Raw genomic sequence first — 17,157 nt, forward strand, 5'->3', positions numbered from 1 at the left:
AATCCCACTCCGATCATAACCAAGTCTATCCTGCACACGGGGGTTTTGAAACCACTGCTATCGAAGCATCGTGCGTTCCATAAACACTCCTCCCAACGGCGGTTCGGATATTTAGCATGATGCTCAATTCAAGAGGCTGTCAAAGCTAAGTGTCTCAAATTCTTTACAGAGCAAAAGCAGCCACACCAGCAACGACCGCGAGGCCTGCAATGGACCCTTCGAGCTTGGAAGCCGCACCGGTGTAGGGAGCGGTTGCTCCAGTAGAAGTCGCACTGGCGCCAGTACCAGCGGATGCCTTGCTGCCTGAGCCGGAGCCGGAGCCAGAGGAAGATCCAGAACCGGAACCGGAACCAGAGCCGCCTGCAGAAGCGGTCTCAATGACGGTGCTGGTGCTGCCAGAGCCCGTGCCGGTGGCAGACCCCGAGCCACTCTTGGTTGTCACGGTGCCGTTGGTAGAGGCGTGCGAGGTATGCGAGCCAGAGGCAGTGGAAGTGGCAGTAGAGTTACCGCTAGCGGAAGTAGTGGAGCTGGAGGTAGAGTTCTTGAAGCCAGAGGTGGCATTGCAAGCGAGGTTGTAAAGAGGCTTGCCGTTCTCGCTCACACCGAATGAAGGCGAGGCGCCAGCATCAGCAAGAATGTACCACCAGAAGTCAACTCCGCGGTGCTCCAGCTCGCATGCAACAGTCTGCCAGAAGGTCTCAGCATTCTCGACGCTGGCCTCGGCCAGGTTGGACTTGGGACCAGAGGTGGGCCAACCAGCCTCGGTAACCCAGATGGGCTTGCCTCCAGCAACAGCAGCCACCTTGTCATATGCTTCGAAGAACAGGTTGCCAGCGTTGTCGATGGAATTCTCATCGGTAGTTTGGTAGTAGGGGTACTCGTCCAAGCCCAAGAAGTCGCAGTTGGAGATGACCTCAGCATTGGTCTCGTTGACATAGACGTTCCAGGTGTCGACATGGCCGACGGGAGTGCTGCTCAGAGCCGTGCCTTTGATAGCGTCGCGAACCTTGCCAATGTATTTGACCAGGACATCAGGCGTCTGACCAACACCACTGCCGGCGGCAATGCCGATAGGAGAAATACGGTAGAGATCCTCACTACCGACCGAGATACCGACCACCAGGTCGGCGAAGTCCGAACCATAGGTGCTGATGGCAGACTTGAGAGCAGTAATTTCGTTCTCGAAGGTAGCCTCGTCCTCAGATGCCCAGAGGCCAAGAAGCAGGGTGGTCTTGGAGTCAATGGCGGCCTTGATGGCAGAGATGGGAGTGTTGGTTGTGCCTTCTTGGATCATGGTGTATAGTCTTGCGCTGGTGAAGTCGTCGGCACCAGCCAGGCTGGCAGCCGTCTTAAACTGGCTGAGGAAGCCATCGTAGTCTTGGCCCTGGGAAGCATAGTTGAACCCGCGGACAGCAGCGAGAGCAGTGGCCGCGCCACCAAGAAGGGCGAGGATCGAGGACTTCATGGTCTAGTGTTCAAGCGAATGTAGGTCTGTCGAGAGGAAGAATGGCCGAACAAAGTTGGTATATCCAAGTGAATGTAGGAGGTGTACAAAAAGATAAAAGAGAATTGCAAAGAGCGTGTGAAAAAATGCACCGAAGATGATGGAATTGTGCAGAGTTGCAGGAATACCTGTACCTAAATAATAACAAGAATGATGAGGGCGAGCAAGAAAACAAGAGAAGATTGCAGGTCCATCGGGGCAGGGCGGGTTCTGTTGATGAATGTGAACCGGGGCCCGGGGCGGATGAAGAACCTTGCGCGGGAGGCTGCAGAGTGGAGGAGCCCGGCAAAGCGCCACCCGCCGCGGCTTGCCAATGAGTTGCCGGTACAGCCTAGTGGCTCCTGCTTCTCGTGGTCATTCGCTGCTGCCTCGCCAGATGATGGTTCCTGCATTCGCTGACGTGGATCAGTGGCCACACCAGGTTTCACTTCCGCTCCGAGTCTGACGGGCCATATTCTGATCTCTACACGCGCAAAAGCCGCCTAATACAAGCAGGCCGCGTGTTGATCATGGGGTCAGACAGCCGCCCTTTTTCCCGTACCTTGCAGCCCCTGCGTGCCGGCTTCAGCCACTAGCAGAGGGCAACGGGCGAGAGTGGCTTGACCAGGCGAATCTGGATCCACGCAAAAAAACAATCCCTTCCCCTATTCACGTTAGCCGACGGTGAGGAAGGATCCTCAATCTGAGAAAGATGCCGCCACCGAGACCCCGTCGTCACCGTCGACTGGAAAAGTGGAAAAAGGCGCATCATGAAGAGACCTGCGCGCAGTAATAATAGAAGCGGAGCATAATAGCTGTGGGGTTTGGCAGTGGGTTATTCGAAGCTTTGAGTGCTGTGGTCGAGCTTTGTTATGAATCTCATGATGGACATTTTATTACGTACCACCGACTCACCCAGGCCTGTGAAATCGAACATGTACGATGTTGTCCTGTGCAGTCGCCTTAGATCTCAATCTCAGAAAAGAGGACAGACAGGGTTAGCTCGAGGCACCTGGTGCCCAGGGTCAGCTCCATACAATAATGCCAGTGTACAGGCTCAGCTGTGGACGACTGTAACAAATCATATCGGAGGAAGTACACGATCGGTTGGTCTTGCTTTTTTCCATCATTGCCAATGGCAATGCCGGTCTTCTGCGCTCGAACAATCGCTTTGAAACATTGTCAAGTTTAGATGCTGCCTCATAGGGCAAACTAATCCACAACGTAGAGTCTTCCCGACCAGAAAGAACTAGCAGCCTGGTGGCATCCTAAGCTGAAAGAACATCAAAGGGGTCTGTGACACTGGCCCTCTAGAGAAACAATGTCAACTTAAATGAGGCCGGCTGAGAAATCTGGCATCTTCATTGTGCCGTTATCAATGTACACCTCCGGCCTGCCAGCGCCAGGACAGCGTATCATTGAACACAATGCTGTAGTAGGCACTGTACAGATTCTGCAAGTTGTACGGGTGGGTTGTCATTCTGCTTACATTTGTACAATGTTAGATATCACCACTGGCACTGCAAGCCGAGGTACCTAGGTACCGAGGTACCTACCTAGGTACCTGTAGGTTTATCTACCTGGTAGCTGATGTACGATTACTATTTGTACACTTGTGGTTGGCGCAGTTTGCCCTTAAAAGCGGCGTGTGCCACTTAGCGATTCGAGGCGACTGTTTGAATGCGGGTGAAATTCGGGCCACCGTGGAGAATGATGAATGCAAACTGCATCAACAACTCGACCCTCTGGCGGACCTTCACGCCAGACTGTGAGACTGGGTGCAGCTCGCAAACATATCCACACATGGCCCGTTGCGGATGATCCTTTGCGATCAATGCCTCGATTATGGCGGTCGGAAGGCCAGCGCCCGGCATATGGATCGCAGCGCAGGCTTTCTTCATTGCCTCTATCCTCGTTGTCTTCACAACGGCCACTTCTTCAACGATAGCAACGGCTACATGCCCCTTTCGTACGGTTAATTATATCACTCACAGCCTTCCTCAGCAATGCCTGCCATCTTCTCGCAAAGCCAATGCAACATCGAGCGTGACTGAGGCCACCAGCTACATTGACCCAGAATCAGCCTCCATCCCTCATGCCTCAGACCGACATGCTAATACCACAGAAGTGGTCCTGACCACTTCTACAACCTCGCTGTCATTGGAGTTCACCTCCACCTCAAGCGAGGATGCCACCATTACCGGAGAGCCGGCACAATCAGTCTCAAGTCCCCCCTTGCCTGAATCAACCATGTCGTCCGCTGGAGCAAGTGTGGGTTCTACCGATGATGAGTCGCCGCTTGAAGATGGGAAGTTCTTGTCATTCGAGGACTGGAAGCGAGAGAATTTGAAAAAGGCTGGACAGTCGGAACATGTAGGCAAAGGCCACGGCCTTGATCGAGACACGAGGAAGCGGCCCAATATCGTGCAGGAATCACTCGATGCTCTTGGAGACGACGCCGAGATCGATATTGATTTCTCTGGGTTCGTCTCTGATAGCCTGGAGTCTGTCGCCCCAGGGCAATCGCAAAGCAACCACAAGCTTGATGAAACGCCTTCCGATGTCAAGCCTGGCTCTGCCCCAAGAGCTGGCGTAAGGAAGAAAGATGCTGGGACCACTTGTAAGGAGAGATTCAACTACGCCTCGTTCGACTGCGCGGCCAGTGTCCTAAAGACAAATCCTGAAGCAAAAAGCCCTTCAGCCGTGCTCGGGAAAAACAAAGATTCCTACATGCTCAACGAATGCTCTGCGCAGAACAAGTTCTTGATTTTGGAACTTTGCGATGATATCGCTATCGATACTATTGTTCTGGCCAATTTCGAGTTCTTCAGCTCAACCTTTCGAACCTTCAGGGTCAGCGTATCCGATAAGTACCCTGTCAAAATTGATAAGTGGAAAACGTTAGGAACATTCGAGGCGCGCAACTCCCGCGATGTGCAAGCTTTCCTAGTCGAGAACCCTGTCATCTGGGCACGGTATCTGCGCATTGAATTCCTGACCCACTACGGCAATGAATACTATTGTCCGCTCAGTCTAGTGCGCGTACATGGAACTACCATGCTGGAGGATTATAAGCATGACCTGGAGTCCCTGCAGATGGAGGAGGACGACGTTGAGTCCCAGGACAGTGGAGAGTCTTTGGCGATGGATGAACTCATTCCAGAGGCGGTGGCTGAGCCGTTATTGAAGGTTACTTCTGAAGCCTCTCTCTCAAACCCTCCGGTAGTCGAAACCTCAGACCTGGGACCGTCCGACTCATTTCCAATCAAGCCAGAAACTCCTAGTGTGATCCACATTCCTTCGACCACGTCCATGATGATGCCGATGCCAACCTCCTCAGCCAACTTTTCAGTCCCGTTCGATGAACCGAGTATGAATGAAGAGGCGTACGGAGTGTGCAAAAGTGTCGACAACCCTACCACCATCGAGCCCGAGGAACTCCAACCCGCGGCGACAGATCAGACCACAAACGTCGTGGTAGTGACATCCACATCTATGCCTACAACCACTGAGACGGCTGGCAACAGTCAGCATACGACATCCACAGCACCTGCGAGCAACTCGACGACGACATTCGCTGACACGCAGATCTCCTCGTCCATCCCTGATGTTGCCAACAACTCCAGCATAAGTAAAGACCCAACAGTTACTGCAGTCAATAATAGCATGAAACCGGCTTCATCTACGACACAAGCCACAGCGGCCGCTCCAACAATACAGGAGTCCTTTTTCAAATCTGTGCAAAAGCGCCTGCAAATGTTAGAGGCCAATTCTTCTCTTTCGCTGCAGTATATTGAAGAGCAATCTCGTGCTCTTCGGGACGCATTCCAGAAAGTTGACCAGCGGCAGATGGCTAAGACCACGTCGTTTTTGGAATATTTGAACACAACAGTCCTGAACGAACTGCGGGACTTCCGGCAGCAATATGATCAGCTTTGGCAATCTACTGTTATCGAGCTTGAATTGCAGCGGGAACGGTATCAGCAAGAGAACCTCGCCATCAATGCTCGTCTGGGTATACTCGCAGACGAAGTCATCTTTCAAAAGCGAATGTCTATTCTGCAAATGATCTTGATCCTCATCTGTCTAGGACTGGTCATCTTTTCGCGAGGGTCTCTCAACAGCTACTTGGAATTGCCTCTGGTCCAGAGCGTGTTAGCCAGATCTCCCAGCTCTAAATGGCTGAATCTGCACAGCCTCGAGACGCCCTCCCACAGTCCGGGCCCTAGCAGATCTCACTCTACTCGGGCAGAGCGTGTCCGTCATGGAATCCTGAAAGGGCATCGGCGGTCAACTTCTGAAGATTCCGTCACCGATACCCTCAGCCCTTCCGACTTGTACTCACCTCCGACACCTGTCAGCTTTGACAGCCCTTCGGAAGAAGAGGAAGGGCTTGATGATGGCAACAGACTTGGTGATCCGGAATTCGATCCGAGCCTCATTGAAAGACCTGGTACAAGTCCACCAGTTCTGCCGGGAACAGAGACCCCTCCAATGTCACAATCCAATGGCAAAATTGGCCATGACATGGTTGACTCAGCCCTACTAAGCTCCTCACCAAGTCAAATAGCAACCACAACACCAAGGGTGGTCGTCAACGATGCTACCCCGCCTACCAAACGCCTGACCTGGCAACTACCGGAAACCTGGAAAGACCATGGCGACTGAAATATTATTATAGATGTTTACCCAGTATTCGATTTTGCGATGGCTCTGTCGCCGCGTGTTAGACTACGCCGAGCAACGAACCATCACAGCTCCCTCGGGGCGGGGGTCCGTCTACAGTGAGTCCTACGCACGTCACTGATTGTTCGTATGGAGGGAGAAGACCAATGTTTATGTTTAACGTGCACGTCGAAGCAAGGTCATTGGTCTGCATAGTTTCAGTCGCGGTGAACGATTGTTTTGTCCAGCTCGCCATGCTGGGCACGGCTCGGCAACGGATACCAAGCGAAAGAAAGCCCAATCTCTCCTCAAGCGTCGCCGACATAGTCCAATGAGAGGCAATGTATGCAGGCTATCCTCGTCTCCCTCGTTCCCTCTTTTTGCAAGCGGCCATCCAAAGAATCCCCTTTGGGTAGTATTGCTCGACATGTTAAGCTTTCTTCATTCGCTTCCCTTGAGTTGCAGGAATACGAGCAAGACCGCAGCATATCTAGCGCGCACGCAGAGGACAATCAAGAAGCTCAAGATCGGGACGAATTACGTTCCGGCGGCGGCGAGTATATCGCAAGGTTGGTGTGGCGGACCCGTGGCCAACAGTGCCACGAACAAGGTGATCAACGGAGAAATTGCTCCGAGTTGTATCTTCTCCGTCTTGAGGCTATTTAGAGCCCAGAGCGCATAACCAAGATGATAACTCCGAACGTGAGGCGCAACGAAGTGTGCTATGGAGTCTTGACAGGCATTGCTCAGGCGTGGGCTAGGCTCCTTGTTGAAGAGTACAATCAAGGTATCTGCAACTGCAGCAAGGCGTAACTGCTTTGACTTTAATTGTCTATATATACTCTCTGGATTCCAAACAAAATGTAGTTGTACAATGTACCAGGTACAATCGTAATCAGACGAGGCAGAGGCACCACAGGAAGCGGAGAAGAGGTAAAAGGTAAAAGGAACTCTTTTTGAAAAAGAGGAACAAAAAAACAAAAACAATCGACAGCCAGGATTCCCAAATCGTCACCGACTTTAGTACTAACTGGCCGGCATCGAGCTTAAGTACCGCTGAGCGAACGGGAAGCGCTGTTCTCTCGATCCTATGGTCGATTGCGAGAGAAGAATATGTAGGTTTTGAATATATACATAAATTCTAGTAGTTGTGTTCCTTGGTGTTAGGATTTATAGCACATTGTGTACATCCCTACTATATCCGATTTCTACTTGAATTATTCCATTTGCACTTGTCATGCAGTGCACGGGATCATATTTACCTGTTCCTCCAACAGAGTCCATACGTGCCGGGGAAAGGCAACGTCAGTATTATTGTGCCGTGGCTGCATGAAAGGATACTTCGTACCTACCTAGGTATTCCGCTATCGACAATAACTTGCAACCAGGGACACAAGGCATATAGTAAAAGGACCCATATATTGCTAAGAAGTTTATGGATCTAAACTTGAAGGTGGAGGCGGAGAACCGGTTCCGTCCCTAGTATAATTGTACAATTTATTCGTTCGGCGAAGCGCTTGCTTGCACCTGTCGGAGGACTCGGAAGCCTCAAAGGATCTCGGTTCCAGACGTTTTTATTCACTCCTCGACGTACGAAATTCATACTTCCACACTACCACCCAATTCGTAGTACTGCGACTTCACGGTACAGATTTCCACTTCGGAACATGCTGGCATGGTGATGGAGCCCTGAAGGGCTGTGTAGCCTTGTCCGCCTGGATGGATATATGCTCTACTCTGCTTGACTGGACTGCTTCCGGGTCGGATTGATGGGATGTTCAAACACCTTTCATCAAGGGCTGAAAGAGAGAGTGAAGAAGGGAGGAAAAGAGCGTTTCCAAGTTGGACGGTTAGGCTGGATCATATCATTCGCTACAACATACAATAAGTATATTCGTGGCAGGAGGAAAAAAAGCAAGACCAACACAGCCCATCATGGCATTAGTCCTCATCTTCATCTGCCGCCCTGGCATTACGGGCCTTCCGGCGAGCCCCCTTGAAATGCTTTTTGGTGTTCAGTTTCAGCTCGGACGGATCCACGTCCTTCTCCAGGGCGGCCATGGTCTTGGCCTTGCGGCCGCTGAGCTGCTTCTGCTTCTGCTGCCGCCCTTGCTCGGTGTACTGATGGTTGAACGGCATGGTCAAGTGACCCGCATTCCCACTGCCTGGACCGAAGAAGCCCTTGTCTAGTCTTTTCGACCGGTTGCCGGTCTCCTGGGGCCGCTTCGAGACAGATGGTTGTGATTGGGTCGGTTCCGTCTCGCCGTCAGCCACTCCGGCTTCGTCGCCGTGTGCAATCAGCCATGCTTGCCGCTTGGCCGGGAGATGGGCAAAGTCATAGAGTGCTTCGTTGAATTCGCGTCCGTCAATCTCAGGCTCATGAGGCGGTGGATGGCAATAAAGCAGTTTGCCATTCACATAGTCCTTGAGGATGTATCTTGCGGCGCGAGATTCGTCAGGCTGGCCATGGCCCGTGGTGGCAAAGCCACGAGCCTTTGCGTACGCGCGGAGAAGTTCGGACGCTGTAGGCACACCAGTGCCGCCTTCCTCGGGCGGCCGCGTGATGATCTTCATTCCGTAAACGTTTTCCAGAAACTCCTTGGGTATTCTTTGCGCCACAAGTCCGGCTGGGCCGGTGAACTCACGCAGTTGATCGATGGGTAGAACACCGCTGCAGACCAGCTCGGCTTTGGTGGTGGCAAAGTTGGGGAAGACGAGACCTGGACAATCGCACAGGATCACCTTGTCTGACAGGTGAATGGTTTGGAAATGCTTGGTCTTGCCGGGCGTGGACGAGACGCTGACTTTCTTCGCGCCGATCAGGGCATTGATGGTTGACGACTTGCCGACGTTGGGATAACCGACCAGCCCGATGGTCGTTTTGCGATCGCTGGTACTGTCTTTGGGGATGTTTTCCAGAAACAGAGCCTCCAACTCGTCAACAGTCAAGATCCGGGTTCGCTCCTCCGACGATTGGTAGAATGCAGGATTTTCGACGTGTTCAGATCCATCATCTTCGTTGTCGTCTTCGTCCTCGGCGTCGCTCCCTTCATCGCTTTCTTCATCTCCTTCATCTCCATCCTCCTCATCTGTCCACTCTTCGCCTTCGGTCTCTTTGAGGTTGAGATCTTGGACGTTGTTCACCAACGTCTTTTGTGGCACAGTCCTGTCCATCTGCTGCTGAAGTTGCCTGGCATCCAGCTCTTCCATGGCATCACGTCCTTCGTTCATCTCCTTTGCCAGATGCGCAGAGAAGAACTTGTAGTTGATACCTTGCTCGGTGAAATAATCCGCCCACTGTCTCCTTTGTCCTTCAGTCAACATATCCGCCTTGTTGACCAACAACAAATTGCGCTTCTTGGGATCGACTTCCTTGACGTATTTCTCCAGGTCTTCACTCCGGAACAACAGAGGGTTCCGAGCATCCACAATCTGCACGATAAGATCGGATCGTTCAATGACTCGCCACAGTTGTCTCCAAACTTCGATATTGCGCTCGAATGGGGTCATGAGCAGATCATCATTTTCTTGAAGTTCGGCAAGCCCACGCCTCCAGGCCAACAAACTTGCCCTTTCTTGTTCATCCAACTGTTGCGGGGTGGTGGTCTCGTCCCACGCAGGTCTTCTCGGCACCGTCAACCGTCCTCTGTTCTGCGCGTGTTTCCTCCGAGCACCCCTCTCCTCTGCGGCACTCAGCAGATATGGATTTTTCTGGTCTGTGTGTATGATTTTGACATTGTTCATCTTCTCCGCCGTGAAATCCGTGCCCGCCAGTTCTGCGGTCGAGAGAAATTCGTCGAGAGCACCTTGCTCCGTCACACTGCGCATCTTGACCCATGACGCTTCCTTCGCCGCATTGGTCACATATGACTGTCCCGTAGTATGGTCTGTCCGTATGATGCCTCCATGAGAGACTTTTTTCCTGTCTGCGCCTTTGCCCTTGCCAAACCGGTCGTTCATAAGACTGTTCCCCAGCCCGACGCTGTTCTTGCTCTTTGGCAAGACCATGGTGAATTGTGATCTCGTGAACGCGGTGGCAGCCGAAAAGTATTGTATTCTACCAAGGAAGAGGGTATAAAATCCCCTCAATGGGTGGTTGTTGGCTTGAGGAGAATATATCGTTTCTGCAGTGCGCAGATGAACGTCATTTGTAAGGCGGGAGAAATTGTGGCGCTACGGACAATTTTCTTAGAAATTTACTTTTTGTACGTTCACTCCGCAAACTCAAGGAATTGAGGACTCACCCATCAGCTGCCCAAATTCATAAATCGCCCGCACTCCTGCGCCATACAGTTTGTCAATCCCTTCCATCGGCTTGACTGACCAAAATGCCTCGAAGACGCTGGATGTAGGTTTATATTTCTTTTGGGCAGCCGCAATGCCACTGACAAGCACGACAGCGACAAGAATAATGCGCAGACATTCCAACTGCTTTACCGGCCGCAAAATGACCCAGCCTTACACGATGAATCGGCGGGCGAGCGGGCATTATACCCAGTGTCAGGACCCGCGTCGTCGTCACAAAATACAACTACTCAGAAGAAAGGCCTCCACCTGAAAGACCTGGAAGATGACCTGGATTTCGACAGTATGCGGGAGAACGAGGGGGAAGCCGCTCAATATGGAATTTACTTTGACGACACCAATTATGACTATATGCAACATCTACGAGATATTGGCGAAGGCGGAGGCGAGTCGCACTTCATTGAGGCCACGCCAGTCAAAGTGCAGACCAAAGGGAAGGGCAAAGCAAAGACCATGAAGTTGGAAGACGCCCTGCGAGAAGTCTCGCTCGACGACGACCGGAGTGTCGCTGGAACAGATATGATCTCCAACTTTACGACGCGCACAAAAGACCGGAAATACGAGAGCCAACAGGATGTGCCCGATGAGATCGCCGGTTTCCAACCTGATATGGATCCGAGACTCCGAGAGGTGCTGGAGGCATTGGAGGACGAGGCCTATGTAGACGATCAGGGTGACGAGGACATATTCGCTGCTCTGGCACAAGACGGCCCTAACGGTGAACTGGACCTGGAGGAGTTCGAAGATAACTACTTTGACGAGGAGGATGAGGGCTGGGAGTCAGATGCCACCGAAAAAGCACCCACACAGCCCTCCGAAGTCAAGCTGCCCTCGGCCGCCCCGGTCACTCAGGACGGACACGAGGATGATGATACAGCACACCTTGACGCAGAAGCTGCTGCTGCAGAGGACGGCGATTGGCTGCGGGACTTTGCCAAATTCAAGCGCGACAATGCCCGAAAACCTCCACCGAAAGCCGCCGGATCTATCATCGCCGCTTCGGCTATACAGGACAAAGCACCATCTTTGTACACATTGAACGGCACGCCCCTACGGCAAAAGAAGCGGAAAGGCGCATTGACAAATCCCAGCTCGTACTCTATGACTTCCTCATCTCTTGCTCGTACACAGGGCCAGCAATTGCTGGATGCACGGTTTGATCAAGTGGAAAAGATGTATTCCCTAGACGAGGGCGATGAGTTTGACGATATGGATGGTGGAATGTCCTTGGCCTCGGGGATGACGGGTCAATCGAAAATGTCACAACTATCGACCACGAGTTTCGCCGATGAAGGGGCTGTCCGCGAGGATTTCGACAGTATGATGGATGGATTCCTTGGCGACTGGAACAAGGCCAACCCTGGCGGCGGTAAACGGAGAGGCGCAAAAGGCAAACGTGGGAAGAACGGAAACGAGAAGTTCGGACTTCAACAACTCGATGAGGTCAGAGCCGAGTTAGGCCCAGCAAGAATAAACCGACGGGCACCGCCGACAAAGACATGAATTGACGAGACAGAACACATGGCGTAAATAAAATTCGGCAGGTTGGGTTTATGTGGCGCAATCCCAGAGATACCTTCATTGTTTGCAAAATTGGAAAAGCACACTGCATTTCTGTTCATCCCATCAGAACCCTAGAGAAAACTCCTCATGCATGCATCTGTACAGAAACGTGACGCCCCGCGGCAGCTATCACACTCGCGGTGGTGGTTTATGCTCTTGGCTCAAACTCTCCTCCTTCTCGGATATCTCTTTGTGCGAATGGCGTAGAGCCGTCTCGAGGTTTGGCAACAGGATACCAAGCGTCATACTTTGGCTTCGTCCTGCATCGGGTTGTCAATCAAGCAATCAATCAGTGGGTGCGGCGATTCAGTTTGCCGGGCTAACGTACGTAGAATATGGTCGATATGCTCCTCTTGTCATGGTCATGTTGATCTTGGGCTCCTTTGGCTCCCAGGGCCGTATGCCAACCTCCATGATTTTGTCTTCTGTAGGTGGCTTGTCGACCAAGTAGCTGATCCAGGCATGCCACCCGGGCTCGATCTGACTGGCATCCAGCTCCTTGTCCTTGTAATCAACCTGCCTCCATTATCAGCCCGCGATATCCGGGAGAGGGTGTTCAATGAGTGGTTCGTCCTCACCCATCGTGTCCGCAAAGGAAGTTCTTCCTGCAAGTTCTCATAGTATTTATTGCCGTAGCGGTCGGTTCCAATCAACACACCGGCTTTGGTATCGCCCTGTCACGAATCAGCGAGTGAACATCAGACATGCTTGTCGGGGGGAAATGTACGATATAGTGCAACTGGTGGCCATATTCTTTGAACCCAATCCTCCACAGATTCCGCAGCGTTCGTGTGATGGTCGACATTGTGGGAGGAGGGACGAGGTGAGGGAGCTGCTCCAAGTCCAGACAGCTGATATTAAAGCTAGAGCGCGTTGGCCGGAGGCTTCAAGTGAGCTTGTTCAGTGTCGGAGGGAATGTAGGTAGGCTTGTGGTTGGACTCTGGTGATGCGCTCCGAAGCGGACTTGATGCCAAGCTGAGGTTCATCAGTAAGGTACACTCGACTCATCCACGAATCCGATTAAGAGTGACGCCGCCCTATTCCATCTCTCGACTCACCACGATAACTACGCGACCTTCCCTTCCCTCATCCTATTGAGAGCATTTTTACAACGTTGCAATGATATGATACCGCGTTTTCCATTGTTCTACAGTCCTGACCCGATCTTATTGGGTACTACTTACTGTTGAGTCAGTATCATCGGTTGCAAGAGTAAGTGGTACACGGCTTTGGAAGTCACGGCCCAATCATGTACAGTTGTACATATCGGGGCCTTTCCAATCTGGATTATTTGCTGTGCGATTGGTCCGCAGAACTACATGGTACTACTACATACCTTGCTGGCTCTTTAGTAGCATCAGCCCTGGGCAGTCCATAATTCATTGCTCGATACTATCATTATTGGTTTGTCTAGCAGCAGTTATTAGGGGCGTGGGATCACCTAGTGGTTGTCATGTTTCGCTGCGCATGAGGTATTCTTCCCCCACCGAAAACCATAACATGGCACCCGCATGGGAAGGACAATTGCATCGTGACTAATTGTTGGCAGATGCGCTAAAATTGTTGTATTTTGCTCTCGCTCTATCCACTTTACAGTGTACAGAGCACTCCTATATATACTATAGAAATCGGAGAGAACACCGAGTCTTGCACGGTGTACACAATGCTATGGAGTCTTCTAGAGTGTGGCAAACCTCGTCGTCGACGTCGTTGTCGAGCGTTGTTCAGGGTCGACAGCGAGGTTCAGGAAGTGCAGCTGACGTAAGTGTTCCTTGGCAGTGGGGCATCGGAGCCGACTGTGTACAACACTAATCAAAGGGAAATCGGACATCGGAAAAAGTGTTGAGCCGAATGTATCGATCCACGTCCTCCATTGACCCTTCACCAACTTCAACAATCCCGACATTCTTCTGATGCGAGAGGACATTGTCCAGCCTACCATGAGCTTGGCTGACGATCCTTACGTGCAGAGTGATGCAAGTGATGAGAGTGACGATCAGCATCATGGGGATGCGGCGGCCTCCGGTGCACGCAGAATCAGATCTAGCAGAGCCTGTGTAGCCTGCCGCCGAATGAAGACTCGCTGCGAGATTGACGAGGCTTTGGGTGATGCATGCAAGCTCTGCATCAGAGCTCGTCGGCCGTGCATCATGCAGACCGTTACACGTCGAAGAAGGCCGAAAACCACGGATAGGGTTGCCGACCTCGAAAAAAAGATCGACGCCCTTACAGCGCTGCTGGCCAGTAGTCAGGCAGCCACTTCTGGTGGACAGGCATCCGGGGCATCGGGGGCCACAGAGGTCGCAGAACCGTCACAAAACCATGAATCTGATCCGGATCAGACGCTAAACCCCATGGATGGGCTCATTGTCAATGCCCTCAATCAGGGCCTTCTGGACTGGGATACCGCTTGCAGAGCTTTCAGTCGCTATCAACATGAGATGTGCCAGTTCTTTCCATTTGTGGTGTTTCCACCCAGCTCGAATGCGGACTATGTCAGGAATCAACAGCCCTTCCTCTTCTTTACCATCGTCACATTGGCCTTGTTTTCGACGCATTCGAGTACTGCTGCTGATCTTGTCAACATGCTCACCAAAGACCTAGCATTGCGGATTGTCCACAGAGGGGAAAGGTCGCTTGAACTAGTTCAAGCCCTGCTCTTATATACTACGTATTATGCCAAACCAAAGCCTACCCGGGAATTAAACTTCAACCAGATCGTCCACATGGCTAGTACGATGGCGCTGGATATTGGCCTAGGAAGGCGGTCCCACAAGACTTCGCGGACCGGGCAGGCCAGTCGTAACGAATTGGAATCACTTGCAGGCAGACGAGCTTGGCTGGGATGTTACTATTTGGCAACAAGGTAGGTGCCCATCTTGAACTCGCCTACCTTTGACTAATCTTGCCTGCAGTGCCTCTACGTCTCTCCGCCACCCTTCTTTCGTGCGTTGGTCTGCTTATATTGAAGAATGCCTAGACGTGCTAGCGTCTGAGCCGCAAGCCTTGCCTAGCGATACTTGGCTATGCGATCTCGTTCGCCTTCAGCACATCGTCGAGGATGCCGCGGTCATGTTTTCCATGGATGATCCGGGCTCCACTGTCACACTCAACGACCCAAAAACTCGGTATCAGATGGGAGTATTTCGCCAGCAACTCGAGCATTGGCGACGGTCTTGTAAAACCAGCCGTTTACTACGTAAGGAGCCCCGTTCGGCTTTCGTGGGCTAACTTTCTGGCTCAACTGACAGCTGGACAGCATACGTGCGCCATATAGAAGCAAGTGCCACTCTGTACGTCCATGAAATAGCCCTGCATTCAGAACACAACATAGACGAGTTCCGTCCACCATTGCGCCCTATGGGAGCAGGCCCGACGAGAGAGAATCTGATCCCTTCCATGACGGCTCTGCAGGTTCTTCCCGCAAGAATCGAATCACTTTTCGCTTGCCTGTCAGCAATTCATGGCTGCTTCGATGCCTTGCTTTCCATGAATCTCACGACATTGTGTGCTTTGCCGAACATGTTCTTTGTCCGTACCGGTTATGCGGCTTGGGCCTTGCGAAAGCTTCTCAACGTCTGCGAAAGCCAACCATTTGCTGAAGGACAATTTACCATCAATACCGAGGACTTGAAGTTTGAAGAGTATCTGAGTGCTCTCATCGAAACCCTGGCACGAGTATGTGAGCAAAACAACTCACATGTGGTGCGAGCATTTTACGTTGTGATGACACAGATCAAGGCCCAGGCGTCGAAATCTTCGGACGCGACTAATAGGGCTGATATCAGTACCCGTGATGTTCAGCAAATTTTGCAAACAGGGTGCGTGGATGGATCTCAATCAGGATCGGCTCCGACCAAAGTCTCGGATTCAGCCAGCCAGCGGTCGTGTCCGGCGGAGAATACGAACTTTCGAGCTTCGAATAATGAACCAATTATCTCGCCACAACAGCTGCAACTAGACGCGTATTTGCAGTCTGACCAACAGCTGGGGGTGCCATCGCTGGTACAAGCGAATATGGATGACTCAGCAATGACAGGTATCGAGGCTCTACAATGGTTCGACCAAGATTTTGCATTTGATGACCTCCAACCGTATCGGTTCTAGGCTAGTGGAAAAGAGAGGTCAGCAAACACAGCCTCGGAAAACTCTGATGACGAGTGGAATACTGTCGACGCCTACAACAATATCCATAAGAGACATAACCAGATCAATCTTACGCTGCTCATCAGGGCCCGTCCGAAACTTGAAGGGGTTCCATCAAGGGGGCAGTCCCAAATCAAAGACCAGACCGCTCAGGCAAATGCAGCCCTTCGTGAAACATCGCACAGGGCTACGAACCACAAGCTCCAAGTGGTTGTTCTATGCAAGATAGCCCACTGGTCAATCCCATGTAAGACAGATTCCGACAACATTGCGAGCGCTCCATCCTCAAACCAGGAAACCAGATTCTTGGCTTACTTTGGGAGAACCTGGATGAGATGGGATGTACAGAATGCGGCTTGCACTGGAAGAACAGAAAGCCACGCACCATCTGCATGACCGACCGGGTTGGAGCGGGTGCCGTGGCAGGACAGTGGAAGATGACTTCTTTCCTTCCTCGAAGTTTACGCCACCAGCGGTGGCGGTGTGTTGATGTTGTTCGTGACGAGAACCACTTCCCCTTCCTCAAATCGAGTTCGACATCGATCCCGACGAGCATGAAAGAAGAAGCCTGGCGAGCAGGAATGGACATCAAGAAATGGAAATGCAAAATAAAGGTGAAGACGCCACTCTGTCATGCATTCGAAAGCAATCCGTTCCGAAAGAGAACTTTTCCCAATCCTTGTCGTATCACTTCAGGTTTCGACCCAAACCGGAGTCGGACGAAGCAGATCTCTGGCAGTACTAGTAGGATATTGGCGTGGCCACCCTTTTTTGGTGACAACTGCGGGAACCATGCCAGGCAAGTATGTAGTAGGTAGCTGTACATTGTATGCAGTTTCCACTGAGTGGCAACCTGGGTGATTCTACAACCGACCCCGGTACCTCGATACGGGTACTATAGTACCGGAGTTGATAATTTAATTTGCCACTCCCTGATATAGCTCGAGGCTCTGCATTGCTGCACACAAGTGTGATTATTGCTCCTACTCCACTGC

At 51.8% G+C, this 17,157-nt stretch overlaps 6 protein-coding genes and 1 non-coding gene across 7 annotated transcripts; 3 read left to right on the top strand and 4 right to left on the bottom strand.

The window, feature by feature from the left end:
• Positions 1-163: 163 nt before the first annotated feature.
• Positions 164-1,465, bottom strand: HMPREF1120_05209 (GPI-anchored cell wall beta-1,3-endoglucanase EglC; the record flags this gene model as incomplete). The annotated part of the gene is made up of 1 exon (XM_009159374.1): positions 164-1,465. One exon carries the CDS (start codon positions 1,463-1,465, stop codon positions 164-166), a length of 1,302 nt encoding a protein of 433 aa, XP_009157622.1.
• A 1,640-nt stretch (positions 1,466-3,105) lies between these two features.
• Positions 3,106-7,271, top strand: HMPREF1120_05210 (uncharacterized protein). Its single transcript, XM_009159375.1, has one exon. The coding sequence runs from the start codon at positions 3,329-3,331 to the stop codon at positions 6,149-6,151; it is 2,823 nt and encodes a 940-aa protein (XP_009157623.1). The 5' UTR covers positions 3,106-3,328; the 3' UTR covers positions 6,152-7,271.
• On the bottom strand, positions 7,131-7,246 carry HMPREF1120_09280. Its single transcript, XR_634399.1, has one exon. It is a non-coding gene; the product is annotated as a 5S ribosomal RNA (ribosomal RNA).
• Positions 7,272-7,589: 318 nt separating the features above from the next.
• Positions 7,590-10,314, bottom strand: HMPREF1120_05211 (uncharacterized protein). Its single transcript, XM_009159376.1, has one exon. It carries the CDS (start codon positions 10,154-10,156, stop codon positions 8,090-8,092), a length of 2,067 nt encoding a protein of 688 aa, XP_009157624.1. The 5' UTR covers positions 10,157-10,314; the 3' UTR covers positions 7,590-8,089.
• Positions 10,315-10,476: 162 nt separating this feature from the next.
• Positions 10,477-11,956, top strand: HMPREF1120_05212 (uncharacterized protein; the record flags this gene model as incomplete). Its single annotated transcript, XM_009159377.1, has 2 exons — positions 10,477-10,496; positions 10,522-11,956. The coding sequence occupies 2 exons, from the start codon at positions 10,477-10,479 to the stop codon at positions 11,954-11,956; spliced, it is 1,455 nt and encodes a 484-aa protein (XP_009157625.1).
• HMPREF1120_05213 (NADH-ubiquinone oxidoreductase subunit) lies at positions 11,491-13,207 on the bottom strand. The gene is made up of 5 exons (XM_009159378.1): positions 13,075-13,207; positions 12,744-12,991; positions 12,595-12,690; positions 12,345-12,532; positions 11,491-12,276 (listed from the first exon to the last, which is right to left on the bottom strand). The coding sequence occupies exons 2-5, from the start codon at positions 12,819-12,821 to the stop codon at positions 12,165-12,167; spliced, it is 474 nt and encodes a 157-aa protein (XP_009157626.1). The 5' UTR covers positions 12,822-12,991; positions 13,075-13,207; the 3' UTR covers positions 11,491-12,164.
• HMPREF1120_05214 (uncharacterized protein) lies at positions 13,060-17,157 on the top strand. Its single transcript, XM_009159379.1, has 4 exons — positions 13,060-13,488; positions 13,566-14,882; positions 14,932-15,215; positions 15,276-17,157. The coding sequence occupies exons 2-4, from the start codon at positions 13,930-13,932 to the stop codon at positions 16,121-16,123; spliced, it is 2,085 nt and encodes a 694-aa protein (XP_009157627.1). The 5' UTR covers positions 13,060-13,488; positions 13,566-13,929; the 3' UTR covers positions 16,124-17,157.

Source organism: Exophiala dermatitidis (assembly GCF_000230625.1).
Source record: "Exophiala dermatitidis NIH/UT8656 unplaced genomic scaffold supercont1.4, whole genome shotgun sequence".
NCBI lineage: Eukaryota > Fungi > Ascomycota > Eurotiomycetes > Chaetothyriales > Herpotrichiellaceae > Exophiala > Exophiala dermatitidis.

Bases quoted from the DNA above. Each gene is read 5' to 3' on its own strand.
- HMPREF1120_05210 (XM_009159375.1), top strand. From the start codon at position 3,329: ATGGCGGTCGGAAGGCCAGCGCCCGGCATATGGATCGCAGCGCAGGCT.
- HMPREF1120_05211 (XM_009159376.1), bottom strand. From the start codon at position 10,156: ATGGTCTTGCCAAAGAGCAAGAACAGCGTCGGGCTGGGGAACAGTCTT.
- HMPREF1120_05213 (XM_009159378.1), bottom strand. From the start codon at position 12,821: ATGTCGACCATCACACGAACGCTGCGGAATCTGTGGAGGATTGGGTTC. The intron at 12,691-12,743 runs GTACATTTCCCC...GATTCGTGACAG, and splicing joins GCCACCAGTTGCACTATATC to GGCGATACCAAAGCCGGTGT. The intron at 12,277-12,344 runs GTACGTTAGCCC...AACCCGATGCAG, and splicing joins GCATATCGACCATATTCTAC to GACGAAGCCAAAGTATGACG.
- HMPREF1120_05214 (XM_009159379.1), top strand. From the start codon at position 13,930: ATGCGAGAGGACATTGTCCAGCCTACCATGAGCTTGGCTGACGATCCT. The intron at 14,883-14,931 runs GTAGGTGCCCAT...TCTTGCCTGCAG, and splicing joins TGTTACTATTTGGCAACAAG to TGCCTCTACGTCTCTCCGCC. The intron at 15,216-15,275 runs GTAAGGAGCCCC...ACAGCTGGACAG, and splicing joins TAAAACCAGCCGTTTACTAC to CATACGTGCGCCATATAGAA.